Source organism: Apus apus, chromosome 4, assembly GCF_020740795.1.
Source record: "Apus apus isolate bApuApu2 chromosome 4, bApuApu2.pri.cur, whole genome shotgun sequence".
Classification (NCBI taxonomy): domain Eukaryota; kingdom Metazoa; phylum Chordata; class Aves; order Apodiformes; family Apodidae; genus Apus; species Apus apus.
This window is the reverse complement of record NC_067285.1, coordinates 101,718,168-101,738,231: the sequence shown is the minus strand read 5'-3', so window position 1 is coordinate 101,738,231 and position 20,064 is coordinate 101,718,168. Positions and strand designations below refer to the sequence as shown.

The following is a 20,064-nucleotide window of genomic DNA, read 5'->3' as shown; positions in this document are numbered from 1 at the left end:
GTAATCCTATAAAATAAGATTTCTTTCCTGTATTTATAGATGCCTAAAATACACAGCATTTTAAATAGTTTTAAGAATACACAATATACTTTAGAATAATTTAATGTTAAAAATCCAATAGCTTCATAATAATTACTCTGTACAGTTGGATTTTGCTTGTAGGTACCATGCAAATTTTTAAAACATTTAGCAACCCCACCCCTGAGTAACAGCCCAGTAAAACTTTCATCCAGTGATAGTAATGTTTCAATCTTTATTGAGGTCAGTGGAGAACTGGAGCTTTCGAGCTCTGAAGTCTTAATTTTGCTTTACTCTTATTAGAAGGGTCTTGGATGAAAAAAGGTGTGCAGTTGTGACACAAAACTTTAAAAACCAATCTCTTTGTCATGCACTAAACCGAATCTTATTCCGACTTATTGTTAAGGAAAGCATGGTAAGATGAAATGTGAGCCCTTTAGGCTGATAGTGAATAATATACTACCAGTTTTTCCACTTTGTGTAATAAACAGTGAATAAAAATCAAAATAATGAAGTGTAGGTCTAAAGTACACTGGAGAGGCTAAGTATTTCCGATGTCAACTGACAGTAGCAAAAATCATCAAGAGGCAATTTTTGAAATATAAACTGTATTTATAAATTATGCTAAATAAAGCAGGAATTAAAAAACAAGAATTATTTCCTTTAAAAGCATTTTTTTTTCTTTACTGTGCGAGTCAGGGCTTTTTTCCTTTTTTGCCAATTTGATATTGATAAAAAGGAAGCATTTTCTGCTCCAGACTAGGTATTAGGAAGTTGGCTTTGCTTCTTACTCCAGTTTAGAGGTTTCTTAATCTGTTTGCTAGTAATCAAACTGTGGTGTTCTACAAACATGTTTTGTCTTCCACAATCTGGCAATGGCTGATGCAAATTTTGCCGTGATTCCTTAAAATCTTATTTTGGTTGAAAAAAAATATAAAATAAGTTGTGTTATTTTAACTTAGAAAAATGCTGATAATATTACACTTTTTTGGGTTTTTTAGGTTTTGTACTATTTTTACCTTGGAGTGTCAGAATGCCTCAAGTCTTCATTTTCGTGGCATTTAATTGAGATAATTCAGTTTTGCATGTTCTTATCCCATGCACCACACATTTTATTAATACAACACATGCATTCTTAGTTATGTTAATTACTTTCTCTGAATGCAAGACTACTAATAAAATGTAATAAAAATGTTTCTCTACCCGCTGCTGCTGCTGCTGTAACATATATGTTGATGTAAAGCAGAAACTGCACAAAGTCACAATTTTCCCAAGATTAGAGGTAGCCAGGCTGGCTGTCTCCTCGCCTCCTGCTACCCTCTTCCAGCTCTGGGCCACCCCCACGCCTCAGTTTAGATATTATTTGCTCTTTTGGGTTTCGGATTACGAGAGCAATTGATCTGCGTGACCTATTTTAGAAACTTTCACGTTTGCTGGGGAAACCTAAACCAAATGTATCCCCTCAAGAGACAAATCAGCTGAAAACTGGCCAGTTGACATTTGGAGGCAGCCAGTGCTCCTCTGCAATGAATTCTGGTAGGACAGCACCACCTCATGGCCTAATAAGTCGTCACTGTCCAAACCCCTTTGATTACCAGTTTTCACACTGTTAAGAGCTGAAGCTTTAGCTGTGAATTTAATCTTTGGTTTAATTTAATTGGCTTTATCTTCGTTGCATGTCACTGTATCTTCAGGAAATTACATAATTTAATCTTTTGGAGGTTCCAGATTCTGAATGTAGAACCTAGGTAACAGTATTATAAAACAAAAATCTTCTCTGTTCTTAGGCAGAATCCTGCAGGAACCTGTGTAAATTCAGTGGGCTGACAATACTTAAAATATAATGTAGAAGGAAGCTGTGTGGGACCTGGCCTTCCATGTTTTGTATTTTTAAGAAGTTCATAGCTCTATCTAATAAAAGGTAGTGTGCAGTGAAAAACTTCTCCATAGGAGTAATTTCTGCCTCGAAAACTTTTTAACCGGTTTTTCCCAACTGACTAGTTTAGTTAAGAGCCCGAGCTCATAATATTAAAATGTATTTAGTATTAATTTCAATTGTCGTAGACTATTCTGGTTGGGTTTTATTCCAGATTTCTGAAAGTGCTTGGCTTCATTACATGCACTAACAATGGAAAAATTCCTGTTTTTTTTTTTTTCTTTTTTTTTTTTATATGAATTAGAAATTGAAACTTTTTTTTTTTGGTATATAAGCAAGTTTATGTTCTTGTACCAATAATTGTATTTCCTCCTGATATTGACACTGTACTATTTTTGGTCAGAAACAAGAAGTCCCTGTACATTACCTGATGTCTTACTGAAATTCTTAATTTCTTCTGAAATGCACAGTATGTATATGTATGTTTGGGTTGACTGTATGTTAGGAATCAAAAACATGATAGGTGTCTAGCTATGAATATTATAGTGTTTTAATTTTCTGCTCTTTGCAGAGGGCATTGTAGGATGTAGTCACCTTTTCATGAATCTGTAGATGGAATCTATTTGGGTAAGACATTTGAAGATCAAGCTTTCTGGACACATTGAAAAATTAAATGTAAAACTATTATTATTATTTTAAAATGCTGAATCAACAGTAAATGCTGTGTCTCTCGTTACTTTTGCAAAAGCCTTTTGGTTTTAAGTATTTTAAAACTTTCCTTAAATTGTGCCTTCTAAAAACCCAGAGTGGCAACATAGAGTGAAGTGCAACGGTCGATTTGATATGGTTGTTTATTGTTCTGATGGAAGAGTAAACTTGATAAAACACTATGTTTGTTCAATGAAAATGACTATTCAGCGCTGTCGAATTCTCTCTACAATAAGTCACGGGAACCTACTCCAATCATCTTAATCGTAAACAATGCTGCTGCTTCTTGCAGTGGGTTAAATGTATGCAAATTGGAACCTACTGTTTCATGAGTGATCAGTTCTTTGTTGGGAGTGGAAAGAAATGTTGCATGTATCGCTAAGATGCTGAAAGAAGCATCACCAGCGTCTCCATTCTGAAGTGTATACATCTTTTGGAGATGCTGCTTTGGGGAGAATACTTTGCCATTTCTTTCCTTACTTAAAAACATAACTTGCTCTGAAATAATAAGAAAAATCTCTAAGTCGTGGAACATCTACAGTTTTTACTGAAGGCCCCTAGTATAAATGGAGCTGTGCGTGCCACCTGTGGTAGCAGATGGCAGCCATTCACAGCTTCCTTTTGTCTTGCATTATATGCAATATTTGCTTTTATCTTTTAATAGTTGCTTAAAAAAATCTACAGTGGCAACAAAATGCAGATATATGTGTTGAAGTGATAGTTTACATTGAAGAGAAACTTCTTAAAGTGGAAACGGGAACCTAAAGAAACTTTTAAAAAGTAATGTTACAGACTTTAACGTGAATTTATAGATTGTTTTTTACTTGCGTGATGGTGATGCTTTTGTTGCCACCCAGTGGAAAACTGCTGCTGCTTCACTGTAGAGAATCAACTGTTTTTTCATTATCAGAACTACGCTGGGGAGTTTTAAAGTAACACCTGGAGTCTTCAGCTTCGGTACCTGAGCTTGGGAGGTTATCATGTTAAGTTTCTTAAGTTGCAAATAAATACCCCTCCTTTCATGGCAAATGAGTCTTTTAGGAAGTTCCCCAGTGGTGCTATCCAGCTTCTGGTCTCCCTTGTGCTGATACAGGTATTTGTGAAGCTGAAAGGAAAGAAGCTGATTCTTTATATTTGTTCTTAAGCATTATTAACTTCCATTTCCAGGAGAGTAATTTAAAAGAAAAAAAAAAAAGTCATTTCAGTGTTTTGGTAGTATTGACCCTCACGGGAGTGCCAGTGGGAATGGGAAGAGAGGAGGGAGACCTGGAGTTTCGTAAGTGGTCTTCGTTGTCAGAAATAATGTAACCTTCTGTATTCTGGTGGTGAACAGAAGCTCAAGAACATACTGTTAGTATAACTATACAACTGATGTTGGCAATATTGGGAGGAAAGGTATTTTTTTAATCCGTGATTCTCATAAAAATGTCAGTTATATCTGGAAATTTAGTAATGTTCTTCCCTATAAGTTAACTTTAGTCTTAATGAAGTGTAAAAGTGCTGCAGCTATGAAGGACATTTCTCTAAGCCCTCCTATGCCTTCAGGGAAAAAAGGCAATCATTTCAATATTTCAGCGTTGAAGGAGAGTCTAATTTCTCTGCTCCAGACTTTCAGGGAAGAAAGCTAATTTCCAGAGGCAGAGAATAGGAGCCATGACAAGAGGCCAATACACAGTTGTGCTTGTGCTTCATCTTCAAATTGCTTTCATCTTTCCTTTTGATGGCTGTGTCAACTCGTGGTATAATTGTTTTCAAAATGGGCATATACAGCAAATAGGTAGTTGCAGTTATGATGGAGGGGTAAATGGAGTGGCAAAAAAAATTGATATGCTGAAATGAAAGCGGGATTTAAAATTGTTCTAGGTCTACTTTAAAGATTAATTAGAAAAGATACAAGAAATGAACATAAAGGCAATAAATAGCAGGGGTAGAGAGAGAGACTGGCCAAGGAAAGTGTTGCAGAAGGGAAGGCTTTGTAGAGATAGAATCAGGTTTGGCAAAATCCACAAGGAGTTAATTAATGGTATTAAGAAGCCCCTGAAGTTAAAATATTCTTTAGCTATGTAACAAAAATGGAATTAGAACAAAGTGGATTTGTCATGCAGCTGGAGTATAGATTGAGAATAGTTTAGGCATGGTCTCCACACTAAACTGGTAAAGGAAAAGCCATGAACCAGCAGGGTAAAAGCAAGACATGTACTGGGAACCAGAGCGTGGAATTGGAAATTTGTACAAAATCTCAGAATTTTAATGCAGTCAAATTGTGGTTATCAGATAATCTCTGAGCTGAGTTCAGACACAGTGGATTTGCAAAATTCCAAGTTCTGAAGGCAGCTATTTATAATGAAAATGCTTTTAATTGAAAGTGGTACCATTTGATCAGAGGGAAGCACATTTAATGCCTGTTAGTAAGTCAGCAGACAGAAGGGGATAATCATGGCCTGACCAGAAGTGGTGCAAGATTCAGAAAGGATTTTAAGGGGGAAAAGATAAATAGAAAGCAAGATACAATGCAGTATAACTTGCTATCTCACTGAAAAGATAATGTACCCAGCCATCTCGGTGCTTTAAGAAAACCTGCTTTTCTTTCCTTAAGATGACCTGGCATCTGATGGTAAAGTGTTTGATAAACTGCTATGGAAAATCTAAGAGAGATTAGAAGGTAAAATTAACTAACTTCACATTAAAGCCTATAAAAATAACTTTTAAAAAGTTGTTTTGTGTTCCAGTTTGCACTGGAACTTATTTAGTACTTATTTATTATTAACTAAATAAGGTGACTAAGCAGAAGCAATACTTCTGTATTGGAAGAAGTTTTGGGCTGAAGAAAGGTTAGTAGTAGAGAGCTTAGTAATTTCACATTCCCCAAAAGAAGAACAGTACTAAACAAGATGAGTTTTAAAATCAGTAGTAGAGTAAGATGGACTGGCAAAATTTACTGATGAGGGAATGCTGAGAAGGAGAGAGAGTAGCATCATATTTTTACAGAAAGTGCCTAATGGTTCTGGAGTCTGTGAGGAGAGGAAAAATTCAGCAATAGTGTATGTATTTAGAGACTGAAACAAAGAAGCTAATCAATCGAAATGGTTGTCCAGCTGAGTTACAAAGTAACTAACACCAGTGAATGCCGTTCTAGTCTACATTGGAAAAGGATGGTTACAAGCTGGACCAAATGCAAAGGCAAATTACCGGTTAGGCAACTTCAGAACCATCTTGTGAGAAGAAACTAAAAACTTGGGGTCGTGTGTGTGGAGCTATGGAACATGGAGATAGGATTATTGATGGTAAACACAAACACACATGCAGGGAATCAGAGCTTTTAAGGGAGAGAGCACTGTTTTGAAGCAAGAAAAGATGGGTAGAAGTTGTTAATCAGTAAACATGGAAATTTGATTGTTCTTATTCATAATAAGAGCAGCAGTATTCTAATGAAGCCATAGAACTGGAATAGGGAGATTCTTTAATATCAGTAGGTTGGAGTATGATAACTTTGTAAAGAGTATATGGTGTGCGTCCCATAACCCCAGAATAATTGCAAGTTGATGACACTGGCGGTATCTTAAAGACATATTTGTATAATCAGGGACATTTTCTGTCTGCAGAAGAGGAAGCATTTTATTTAAAAAAAAAAAAAAAAAATTCACATCCCTGGTACCTTTGTGAGACCTTCTTTTTTTCGTGTAAATTGTTTAATTTTTTTTATATGGTAATTACAATTTGAATTCAAACCTACACAGTACACAGTAAGAAAAGGCAAAAGAGAAATAGCCACAGTGCAGGATGGCAGAAGATGCTGTTAGAATTTGAGGGAAAGTAGAACAAGAAGTCTCACTTCTGATGCAAATCTTGGGAACCAAGAGCTTGATGCGAGTATGGGCATAATGGTGTCATTCTAAATTCATGAAAATAGCTTTACAAATGAAGGAGAGGCAAAGTGGGGTCAGTGCAATTCAAACACATGATGACAATTTTAGCCTAAATAGAATGCTCTTTGTGACTAGATGAATTAATTACTGTAAGACAGTGTTCTTGCTTGTCATTCTGATTCTTTCTGCTTGTTAATCACTCCTAAATTGTAGCTATTGCATTAATATTAAGATTTATTACTTATAAAGTTTTGCTAATCTCCTTTCTAGTTTAGCATTTGTTCACATATTGATGTAAATGTTTTGAAAAGTGTTTCTTATTTTATGTTTCACCTCATTGTCCTCTGTAGTACTTTCTTTCTGCCTATTAAGTGGTATTGTTCTACTGAAACACTGTATGACTGTTTTAAATGTTTTGCTTTCACAGTCTAGCTTAATTTACCTATTCAACAAATTTCATTACATACCAAGTCTGAGCCAAGCAGGAGATTAGTATACAAAAAATAAGTTCCAATGGTGATAAGAAGGAACATCTGTAGAATGGTTTAGATTGTTCTTTCTGCCTCATTGATCTTGTAGTGATTTCAGTATATCCCTTCTTACTGCTTAGGATGCTGCTAACTCACTTCAGGAAAATTCAGATGTACTGGGGGTACTAACAGAACTTAGTTTGCTGTGAGTGTGATGAAATTTCCTATCTTGTTAATCACATGGAAAATCTGAGAATATTGTTACCCAATATGATAAGTTGTAGTAAAAACGAAACAGCAAATCATCATAGGGAAATGCATGCATATTTAATTGCACAAGAAAACACTTACTTTTAGTTGTATAAATCTCAACAGTCTTACTAAAGACGTTTTTTCCCTCTTGTTTCAAAGAGCTGCTTATCTTTTTCAAAACAAAACAAAACAAACAAACAAAAAACCACCAACAATTAAAAAATCAGAAGAATTAATCTATTTGTCCAAATTATTCTGTGTTCTTTCTCTGTGTTTTCTTATTGTTTGTTTAATTGCAAGGAACATTTGCATGAAAATAGGATTTTAAGACTTGAACAACTTCTGATACTTTTTCCCAGATACATGAAGTAAACTGCATTTGTTGTATTTGTAAACTAAGACAACTATTGTTTGGAAAATGCACTGCATGCCTTTTTACACTGTATTTTACACAATGAATATTTAAGAATAAGCTTTTGAAAGGTTTCTTCTGCTTCCCTGTTGAAAATATATACCACTAATATATAATATATACCGTTGTTCTCCTCCCCACCATCATGTCTCCTTCTAGACATGCCAAGGAAGTGGCATTGGTAGTAATTTCATTTCTGTGGCCAATTAAATTTGATTTCTGTAGTTCCTTCATTCCCTAAGATAAGCAGCATTTTATGTTACATCAAATCTTTTAAATCAGACTGAAGTTTGCAAGAGTTCCTTCATTTTTTTTTTTTCATCTTTTCAAAGGATCTTTGTAGAGAATTTTAATAAAATCAAGTGAATTTCTAGCAAGATGTATTCACAGTGAAGTATAAATCCAGAAATAGAAATCTGATAGTGATGTATGCTCTACTGTTTATCAGAAGATAGAGAGACTCATTTAGTTTGGGCACAAACAGGTCACTGTTATGGCAAAAATAGAAAGGAAAGGGACAGCACCTTACTCTACAAGTTCTAATAAGTAAACGTGGTTATTTATATCATGTCTCATGAGTAAAGTGTTTAAAACTTTATTGTGTGATCTTCTAAAATGAATTTATTTTCTAAAATGTACATTAGGTTTTGCATTGCCAGTTTAGATAATGTTCTGTGTTATTTCTATAATGTTTATTAATGTTAATGTTTAATAATTCAACATTTAATTGTAGTTATGTTTAGTGTGATTTAGTGTTTAGTGCTTAGTTAATGCTCATAGGTATTTTTTACTGCATTTCTGAGTTGTATTTTTACGCAGCATATCTTTTTTAGGTATTTTTATCTATTGTTTGCAAAATGGGAAAATTCTGCTACAAAACTGAATTTTATTACTGTGTTTAATTACAGAGTAAATAGTATTGCGAATTCATGTTTGAAGTGTGGAATACTGTAGTTTAATCATAAATAATCATTTATCTGACTGAAGTTTAATTATTATTTCTATTCATTTAGATTTCTCATATTGGAAAGTTGAAAGATTTTCTTCTGCAACACAGAAAGGATTACATTAATGCTTACAGGTAAGTGTGCATTGTGTTTAAATAGGTTTATCTTCAGATTTAAGAAGTGAACTGCTTGAAAATCTTTAAGCATAATGACTAAAAACAAAGTGTAGAATGCTTACTGTAAGCTACTCAAATTGAAGACTAGTGCTGTCACAAGAAGAAAATTTTCCTAAATAAAATAAGATTAAGAATGTCAAGATTTCTGGCTCTTCTGAGCGAATTCTGAAACAAAACAACCTGGCAGTCGAAGTCCAGCACCTTTTAAGGACCTTCAGAGTAGGTTTCTGAAGTGGTTTCTGAGATGACAAAATAACAGAAAATGATCCAGGTTTTCCCTTTCTTTCAGTGATACTAAACCTACCTGTTACTACAGACAGTGCTATCAGCAGGTCCTGGAGGATCATGATGTGAACTCTTCAGATTCTGGAATGTCTATTCCAGATGAAGGACACCACTGAGAACACAGTATCATGGGACAGCAGCACAGAACTTGCTATTCTGTGACGAAAACTTTAGGCTTCAGTTCTTGTTGTTATTACTGTGTGGAGAAAGTTTTTATTATCTTTAGCCATCAGGAAACATTCAAAATTGCTGTATATGCTTACTTGCTGATGGCTTTGGTAGTAGGATTTTTAGGAGATGAAAACATAAGTTTACAGATTGATATTAGTAAGAAAAAATAAGAATATCTTGTGATCTGCAGATTTAACATTCTTAATGAGTTACTAAATCAAATTATCCTAAGCTCTAGATGTTACTGCAGCTTGTATTTTGGTGAACTAAGTTCAAATAATCGTATTATATGCAAACTTAGTAATTGTATTATAGGCTGTATAACATTTCATTTCAGAAATAGAAAATAATTCATAGTTATCTCCACTTAATCAACTTGCTGTTGTAAATAGAAGTTTAACAGTTCCAGTTGAGCTAATCACCAGTTTATTTCATATTGTACAAGTGGGTTTGTGACACACTTATGACCACTATAAATATTTATTTGGAAAAAGTAGATATCCTTTGTATATCTTTGTAGTGCAGACCCCACAAGACGTAACTGATCATTCCACTCCTTCCTTCTCAGTCTGCGGATGTGTCAAAGATAAAAATGAACAGTGCAACGTAACACGCTGTCTTTTGGGGAAATTATTTCTGTGGGGAAAAACACTCACCAGAACTGCCTGACCTTTGTCACACTGTCATTTGAAGCAGGCTGATCTGTCACCTTGGTTATACATAGGGAAAGAAGTGTTCAGGGTTCTGCAATGCCATTTTATTTTGAGATTTGTGGTTCAAAACCAAAAGTTGTAAAATTCCAACCAAATGTAAAACTGGAAGAATGTATAGTGTGTGCAATACAGAACACATCCTGATTCAGATGCCTTAAAGAACTGGCATGCACTCTTTATAAAGAAGGCAATGAATTTATACCATGTGAAGTTTCCAATTTAAAGAGAATGTCAGCAAGTTGTTCTTGAGGTGAAAAAGGTGGATCACTGGGACAATGTCCTTCTTGGGGGCAGGGCAGAGACAATATCACTTAAAACAAGTAAATCTCTTTTTTTTCACAGTCATCTGAGAAGCACACAGCCCACTTGTTTGGTGGTAGGGGTTTTTTTTGGGTGGGGAGGTGTATATCCAAATGAAACAGTGTAGGTAAGCTTTCCCTTTTAAAGGATTTTCTGAAACTTCACAATATCCTAGGTTGTATTTGTCCAATCCCTCAACTTAACTGCAGTACTGCATGGGGTGAGTGAGGATTCTGATTCTGTCTGCGTTCTGATTCTGCCACAGCCCACAAAAGCAAAGCAGTTGCTGCAGTCACGGTAGAGGAAATGCAGTCTAAAGTTATCTTGGCTTGAAGATACTGAGTCCCAAGTCATTTTTATACCTGTCTTCAAAAGCTTCACAGGTACAAAAAGAAGTGTTATCCAGACAAATATCCATCCCTCAGAAGGAAGAGATGAGCTGTCTGATATTCCTTAGGTTCAGTCTATCCTGGAGGAACAGTTCTTGAGAAACAACTTCTAGGGTTGAAAGGGTCTGTCTCAGGAACAGCAGCAATACTACATATACAATCAGTGGTATCAAAATGTGTCCCTAAGTAAGTTGCGAGAAGACTTCTGGCACCCTTTTAAAAATGTTTTTTCTTTTTCTTTTTTTTTTTTAATGTTTCCCTGAGATTTTAAATACAGTATTTTGTTGTTTCAAAAATCAAACAAACAAAGTGAAGAATTTGGCATGTTTTATAATATCCAGGATCATGAGAGCTACTCGTAGTTGGTGCCGGTGAAAAAGAAGCTTGAGGGTGTGGGTGTCAGTTCTGTGTGCCTGAGGAACTGCAGCACACAGAAGCAGTGTACAGCCACATGTTGTGACAAGGTTTCTGCTTTTCAGTTCCTGTTGGAATAGGTCATGAACAACACTAGGTGGAGCTACCAATTTAATACTGAAATAACTATTTTTGCTGTGTGAAAACTTCCTGTGAATGCTTAAGCTGAGAAACTGCAAATGATTGCAGTAAGGCCAGTCAGTAGTGATTAAATTTTGGGTACTGTTTGTATTTTGTTAAAAGTAGTGCATAAAATTGAAGTGATAAGATGAGTTAGAATTTTTCCAATCTGTTTTGGTTTCTAAAAGTGTTTTGGTGTTCGTTTTGTAAAGTCTCTCTTAGCCAGTTATCATTGTAATTCTCGGTGATTTTCAGCCCCCCACACACTTCGGGTATTAACTAAGGAGAGAAAAAAGTGAAATTTACTCTGGGTCTCATTGGTGATTGCAGTTGATTCTGTCCTTAATTAACAAATTTAAATAGGTATTACTGTCCAATTACATGCTTACTTTCTGCTGTTCTACTTTGTGGATACAAAGAGGATTATAGCATCTGTGCTGTCTGGCTCACAGTCTTAGCAAATGCCCCATTTATGACAGCAGTTTTAATAACTTCTCAATATTTAAGCTATGGGGAAAAATTTTTAACAGCCTAAAACTAAAAGTTTGTGTTGAAATTTGTGTAGGAGATGAATGAAATTTGACTACTCTTTATTTTGTCAATTCAACTATTTGTTTTTCAACTACAGCATGATGTGGCTTTGGAATTAGGCTTTTGAGTTACCAAGCTGAATTATCGTATGCCTTTTTCATTATGGTTTACATCCATCCTCGATTGCTTCTTTGACCTTACTTTCACAGACTGTAAATTCTTTAATGATACAGTTTTTATTTTTGGTATACATAAAATGTCCTGCTACAGAGGGGTTGTCTTTAATTCATATTTAGAGGATGATTTTTAGCAATGCGAAAGACAACTGAAAGAAGGGTTAATTGAAACTAAGACCCTGACCCACTTTATCAAACTTTAAATATTTAACTGAAATAATCTAAATTGAGTCCAAAAAGCCTAAGAATTAGTAATTGCTTTTTCACCTTCTTTTGTCTTGGTTTGACTCTTAGCTGTGAAATGTGTGAATAGGAAAACACATGAAGCTCATGATGCAATGATCTAAGCCTACGGACTTACAAGCAACTGCACTTTTATCCTTTCCTGTTTATAAGGATTTGCTATCTCTTACACCTTGGTTTTCAGCTTTCTGTGATAAAGACCTTTTCTGTTTCACCCTGTCTATTGTGATTCTCTCCTCTGGATAGAACTTCAGAGAGCTTTAATGCTACCAGAGATGTGGTACCATCTTCCACTGACAGCATGAGTTTTGATGGAAAGAAACTTCATCTATACATTTGTAACACAAAATCTACAGGTAGTAAATTTGCCATATCTTTGCTAAACAGTACATATCAGTACTTTAAAACTGGTTTATTTCAGCTTATTGCTTCTCTCTCTCTTGTAATATTGTTGGAGGAAAATCAAGATTTTCTGCTTGATTTGTTAGCTTTATTGAATCAGTAAGCAGAAAATATTTTATGCATCAGCAGGAAGAATTACTAGTTCCAAAAGCTGGTGTAACACCTCCGTCAGCTCTGGTTCCTCATGCTTTGCCAGCAAAATAGGATCATAGAAATGACAGGCTGGAAGGAACATGGCTGACACATTCAAAAAGTGAATGACTGGGTCATTCTACCAGCACATCTTGTTTGCTTTTAAATGTTTATTTCAGTGGAGTTTGCATGTCCTCCCCCTGCTTTTTCCAATTTCCTTATCCATGCTACTAGAATTATTTTTTTTTTACACTAGCTTATTTTGGTTTCTCTTTAGTCCCTTCTAGAGTCAACAAGTACATTATATTTGGTTTTTCATACATGTTTTGTGACCTTTGATTTACTTCTTCCTCTCCTTTCCAGTTGGTGTTCCTTGAGGTCCTAAAATGAAACAGAATTCCAGATCAGGCCTTTGCCAAAGCTCAGGATAGTGGAAAGATTCCCTTTCATTCACAATGGATTATACTGCATTTATGCATCCCATTGTAATGATGTCTCTTTTATGCAACAACATGGTGATGTTGTTTGGTTTACAATCCAGCATGATCCCAGCTGACTTACTGAAGAACTATTCCCTAATCAGTTGGGTTCAGGTAATTGTTCCTGCTGCAACAAAGAGTCTCTGACCATTCCTTATTCAAATTCTTCATGTCATTTCTCCAGGTTTGACAGTATTGTTTTCAATTCAAGTCTTGTTCTCTTGATACACTTCTAATTCACTTAGCTTTATCCTTCTGCAAATTTAATAAGTGTACACTCCATTCTACTGTCTGGGTTGTTAATGAAAGCATTAAAAAGTGCCAGACAAACCCCTGTGGAACACAACTCAGCATGTCCTTCTGTTTTGGTATATTACTACTCCAGTTTCAGCTTTTCAGACAGTTCATGTGGTGCTTATTTCTTCTAACTCATGTATTCACTTATAGCTTATGAGAATGTCACGTGAGATGGTAACAAAAGCCATAGTAAAGATAAGTAGCAATGATTGTTTTTCATCTGTCCATAAGACCTGTTACTACACCCCAGAAGGAAATTATAACTGCATATGACTTATTCTTGGTTACTCACTGTCTTTTTGTTCTTTCCTAAGCACTTAAAAATTGTTCGGTTATGTGTTCCTGGATTTTCCTAGGCTAAGTGATCTCTAAGTCTTTAAGTTATGGTAATGTCATTTCTATATAAAAACTACTAGCTCACTTGAATTCTGTTCCTCTTTAGATTTCCCTTTTCTATGCAATTTAACTTACTAGTTTTTCTGTGCTATGAAATCTGCATATTTTTTGGACACTGTCTTTACCTTACTCTTCTTCACCCACCGTCTTAAAAAACACAAATAACTGAAGTTGCCTTCCAACCCAAGTTTCTCATTAAGCATTCTCCTATTGATTAAGACAAAAATCTAGAATAATTTCTTTTCCCTCTTTCTCCCTTCTTTGTCTGTGTGCATTAGCCAGTGTATGTCTTGGCTAATTCTTCTGCTTGCTTCTGAAAAACCTTGTTCATTTGACCTGTCTTGATTTAGTGATTCATCAACCCATTGCTATGATACTGCAACTGAACTTCTGAGCAAGTATTTTTATCTCTGACATACAGGACACAGCTGGGTTTGTTTGTTTGTTTGTTGGGTTTCTTTGGCGTGTATTTTTGTTTTTCCTTGGCTTGTTCTTTTTAAATTGTTCATTTTACAGTAAGGCTAGAGGATGGTGATTAGATGGCTTTTCAGTATAATCTTCATGTACAGTTTTACTGGGGAGTGCAATGGGGACTTCAGTACTCTGTTAGTACTAGTGGATGCCATATGTGTTTTGACATAATGGGATGTGATTGTAGGACTCCATTCTTGCCTTCTCAAGGAGGCTGGGTTTCAGGTATCCTTGCCTCTGAGAGGCTTGGTGAGCTCTTGTTCAAAAGTGGTGGTACCAGACACTATGTAAGGCAGTTATAAAAGGAGAAGTATTCTATTTCCTTTTTACTGTAGTAAGCTGCATTTTGCTACCTTTGAAGTTGTGACACTCCTATTTAAGAATTTGATATACCCTGTTTTTGTATTAGCAACTAGGAAAAGTAACCCAAAAACTTGTTTCCTATGCTAAAGCTGATACAATTATCCTCAGTCTCACTATATGACTACTTGTTACACTGTTAGTAAAAAGCTAAAGCCTGCCTGAGGCAGGTTTTTCTTATGTATTTCTAAGTCTGGTTTAAAGCAAATTCTGGTTTGCATTTTGTAATCTTTATTTAACCCTGTGATGCTAAAAAGTGCATTGGAAGCATAGAACTCTGCAAATACTACAAAGGTGGGCAGGGTACAAGAACCAAGACATATAAAGGCAAGAACTTTATACTCTGGTCAGTAGTGGCCCAGTCAGAACTTGTTATAGTGATCTGAAATATAAGAGTGGAGATTTTTTTGCTTCATTGAGGCACCATCATGAAGCTGTTACTTCATCCTCATTTTCTATCTGAATCTGTGTGCCCTGACATTCTCAAGTAACTCTGTAGGCATGGGTCACTGAACAATGTTATGCATTATCCCATACCAGATGATCTTAATGGTTCACTTATGTTTGGGCCTGTGTGGAGATGGATGTAAGAATGTATTTTCTGGCTTTACACCTGCTGAGAACTTGCTTAAGCCACAGACTAGTAATAAAAATCCCCATCTATATAAGTTGTGCAAAGGGAGTTGGGGAGAGGTCTGTCCTAATTTATTTAACAATCTTATATTGCGTTTGTAGCTATCAATATGTCACCTTAACCAGGCTGTGGAAAGCCTTTCTATCAGACATCTCTAAAATCAGACTATTGCAAATCTTTCACCGTTCAGAAGCTGCTTTACTTGCTTTAAACTGGAAGAGATTTACATTACACTTTAGGAAGAAATTCTTCAGTAGGATGGTGGTGAGACCCTGGCACAGGTTGCCCAGGGGGGTTGTGGATGCCCCCTCCCTAGAAGTGTTCAAGGCCAGGTTGGATGGGGCCCTGAGCAACCTGGTCTAATGGGAGGTGTCCCTGCCCATGGCATGGGGGTTGGAACTAGATGATCTTTAAGGTCCCTTCCAACCCAAACCATTCTCAGAGAGTGCAAATTAGAATTTTGGCTTAGACCACTGTTTACAGTTGCGATAGAGATTTTGCCACAAATTTATGAAACACATCTGTCCTGACCAAAGGAGAGCAATTCAACTAGTAAATGTAAATGGAAACACTGTGTCTATGTCTGCTTTTCTGTAAGTTATAAAAATATTTTTACAATATTTAGAATAGTTAATGACAGGCAAAAAAATATTCTGATGTTTAGATGTCAAACACATTACAGTCTTGGAAACAAACAAGTAATACAGAACATTAATTCTAATTAGTTTGTCTTACTGTTTGCTGGTTATTCGGTGTTTGTGTACTAGCTGGCCAGTGAGCAGAAGCTGATTTTCAAGCCAGATTAACCATGTGCTGCTTTTTTCATGTGCAGTAAGTTTAGTAGATTTGGAATGAAGACATTTTTGTATAATACTCAAGGACATTAAGCTTAAAACTTTGTGGAGGAGATCTGGGAAGCTGTGCTTACAGTACATGGAAGATGCAGGAAGGAGCTGGTGGTTCTGTATGCGATGAGATGGGGAGATATGGATTGTTTGTAGGCATTTCTGTGGCAGGGATTGAAACAGACATAGGAAGGACTTGGCATTGTTGAAGTGAAGGATGTAAGAAATCTCTAAGGTTATCAGGCTAGCTTTGCAAATTGAAGATCCCTTCTTTTTACTGGTGTTAACTGCATTTACATAGTTGCATGATACATACTTTGAACAAGTGGGGAAATTTTCCCACATAAAAAATCTAAATTAAAATGAGGGTACAAGTTAAGGTTTTCTTTCCTGTTTTTAAAGACAAATCACAGAATCATAGAATCAGTAAGGTTGGAAAAGACCTTCAAGATCATCAAGTCCAACCGTAATCCAACTACCACAACCACTAAACTATATCCTGAAGTGCCACATCTGAATGCTTCTTGAACACCTCTAGGGATGGTGACTCTACCACCTTCCTGGACAGCCCTTTCCAAAGCCTCACCATTCTTTCAGTAAAGGCATTTTTCCTAATATACAACCTGAGGACTGGAGGATAGCAAATGTCACTCCAGTCTACAAGAAGGGCAAGAAGGAGGACCCGGGTAACTGTAGACCGGTCAGCCTCACCTCCATCCCTGGAAAGGTGATGGAACAACTTGTCCTTGGCACTATCTCTAGGCATATCAAGGACTTGGTGGTCATCAAGAGCAGTCAACATGGTTTTACCAAGGGTAAGTCATGTTTGACCAACCTTATAGCCTTTTATGAGGAAATTACTAGGTGGATAGATGTTGGTAGAGCGGTTGATGTGATCTATCTTGATTTCAGTAAAGCATTTGACACCATCTCCCACAGCATCCTTGTAAATAAGTTGATCAAGTATGGGTTTGATGATCAGGCAGTGAGGTGGATCAAGAACTGGTTGAAAGGAAGAAGTCAGAGAGTTGTAGTCAATGGGGCAGAATCTAGTTGGAGGCCTGTGACTAGCGGAGTCCCTCAGGGGTCGGTACTGGGACCGGTGTTGTTCAACATCTTCATCAACAACCTGGATGAGGTACAGAATGTACCCTCAGCAAGTTTGCTGATGACACTAAACTGGGAGGAGTGGCTGACACACCAGAAGGCTGTGCTGCCATTCAGAGAGAGACCTAGACAGGCTGGAGACTTGGGCGGGGAAAAACCTGATGAAGTTCAACAAGGGCAAGTGTAGAGTTTTGCATTTGGGGAAGAAAAACGCCATGTACCAGTACAGGTTGAGGGCTGACCTGCTGGAGAGCAGTGTAGGTGAAAGGGATCTGGGGGTCCTGGTAGACAGGAGGATGACCATGAGCTAGCAGTGTACCCTTGTGGCTAAGAAGGCCAATGGCATCCTGGGGTGCATTAGAAAGGGTGTGGTTAGTAGGTCAAGAGAGGTTCTCCTCCCCCTCTATTCTGCATTGGTGAGGCCGCATCTGGAGTATTGTGTCCAGTTCTGGGCCCCTCAGTTCAAGAAGGACAGGGAAGTGCTTGAAAGAGTCCAGTGCAGAGCCACAAAGATGATTAAGGGAGTGGAACATCTCCCTTATGAGGAAAGGCTGAGAGAGCTGGGTCTCTTTAGTTTGGAGAAAAGGAGACTGAGGGGTGACCTCATCAATGTTTACAAATACGTAAAGGGTGAGTGTCAAGAAGATGGAGTTAAGCTTTTTTCAGTGATGACCAGTGACAGGACAAGGAGTAATGGATACAAATTGGAGCATAGGAGGTTTAAGGTGAATAGCAGAAAAATTTTTTTTACTGTGAGAGTGACAGAGCACTGGAACAGGCTGCCCAGAGAGGTTGTGGAGTCTTCTTCACTGGAGACATTCCAGACCCGTCTAGATGCATTCCTGTGTGATGTGCTCTAGGTGACCCTGCTCTGGCAGGGGGGGTTGGACTAGATGATCTTTTGAGGTCCCTTCCAACCCCTAGGATTCTATGATTCTATGATTCAACCCCCTTACCCAAATCACTGATAAAAATATTAAACAGAACTGGCCCCAGTACTGAGCCCTGGGGACAGCACTTGTGACTGACCATCTGCTAGATTTAACTCAGTTTATCACAATTCTTTGGGTACAGCCATCCAGCCAATTTTTAATCCACCGAAGAGTGCACCTCTCTATGCCATGGGCCGTTAGTTTCTCAAGGAGAATGCAGTGAGAGATGGTGTCAAAGGCCTTACTAAAGTCTAGCTTGACTTCCCTTCATCCAATGGGTGGGTCACCTGGTCATAGAAAGAAATCAAGTTGGTCAAGGAGGACCTGCCTTTCCTGAATCCATGCTGGCTGGTCCTGATCTCAGCATTATCCTGCACTTGCTGTGGGAGGTCTCCCAAGATATACTGCTCCATAATCTTCCCTGGTACTGAGGTCTGGGTGACAGACCTGTAGTTCCCTGGATCCTCCTTTTGGCCCTTTTTTGTAGGCTATGATGACTGTATAATCAGGAAACCCAGGATGAACTTAAGATGAGCTGCTTTAGTGAAGTTTTATCATCCTGTCATCTATGGCTGTGGAAACACTGTTAAACATCTTTATGCAGTATGCTTTTCAGGTGGTTATCTACTGTGTGTTAATATTTTACTGACAAGCCTCCATTTTTATTAATTTAGTTACAAAAAGATATAGTAATCCTATTATAAAATATTAAATATATAATCTAAAATAGAAACAACATGAACGGGTATTAATAAATCTTATAATCTACTTGATATTAAAAATGTGTATTTTTTCCCAGTGTTTTTCTTTACTATGCTTTGAATTCACAGATTTCATAGTACAGCTACCTTTAAAATGAAACTCAATATTTAGGATAATGAGAACATGCATTTAAGTAAAATAAGTCCAAACTTTCTGAACTACTTAAAGCATTTGAGCTGTGCCTTTATTCTTCTTGTTTTCATGTTTTTAGACTTTAAATATGCCTCATTAGGATAAGTGCTGAGGGTAATGATATATTTTCTAGCCTCTTTATCTGGCCAGTGTTTGATTATGGGTGAAATGATATAAAATATTTTCTACTTCTTTTACTACTTGAACATGTTTTTTAAAACCTCACAGCTTTGCAGAAGTTGCTTTTTTTCAGTGATGGTTCTTGTATTTTTTTATTCTTTTTCTGTGAAAATTAGTGCTGCAGAAAAGCTTCCATGAAGGTGGTAAGAGGGAAGGTCTAAAATGTGTACTTGTTGATTTTATGTTGGGGATTTCTTAAGTGACAGTTTGTCTTGTTTCTCAGCCATATTATGTCTGAATATGTGAGGATGACAGACACAGAGCGTGATCAGATAGATCAAGATGCTCAGATATTTATGAGGACCTGCGCTGATGCCATTAATCAGCTGAGAACAGAAGGTAAACTGAGCAACTCTGATACGGGTTTTTTCTTATTGATAAAGGCTAATATAACACTGAATATTGGGTGGTAAAATCTGAAATGCTTTTGGAAAGAGATCGGCAAAGTCTTATCTTTTTTTCTTTTTTGTTCTGTATATCCCACTGGCTGATTAGTACTGTACTTAATTTTCTTGAATGTTAGTGGAAGGAGGAGCCATAGCATAGAATTTTATTTCTTCAAATACACTTATTAACAAGTGTAAAAAAGATAGTCTTAAATATTTACTAGTTGAATAGGACTGTGACACACAGGTCTGAACCATAGTTCACTAAATTCAGTGGTCATCTCTTTCTAGCTTGTCCACCTGTACGGTATTACAAGTATAATCTTTCTAAGTTAGAGATAATTAACAGCATTTTAGACAGCTTGAGTATGGGGTCATACCTTTATAATCTTGCAAAACTCATAGGGACAACTCCTGTATGTCTCACCATTTTCAGGTTGACTTGCTGTATTTGTGTGTTTTATCAATATACCAAAGATTTT

The 20,064-nt window shown here is 36.7% G+C and overlaps 1 protein-coding gene across 2 annotated transcripts in view; it reads left to right on the top strand.

The window, feature by feature from the left end:
- The window catches only part of STX18 (syntaxin 18), a 65,903-nt gene that overhangs the window by 27,076 nt on the left and 18,763 nt on the right, over positions 1 to 20,064 (top strand). The window contains exons 2-3 of one of the 2 annotated variants that reach the window (XM_051616553.1): positions 8,616 to 8,683; positions 19,420 to 19,535. In XM_051616553.1, the coding sequence (XP_051472513.1) occupies positions 8,616 to 8,683; positions 19,420 to 19,535 (184 nt within the window). Of the gene's footprint in view, positions 1 to 8,615; positions 8,684 to 12,297; positions 12,424 to 19,419; positions 19,536 to 20,064 lie in introns of those variants that run through there. The other variant, XM_051616554.1, reaches the window with a different exon arrangement.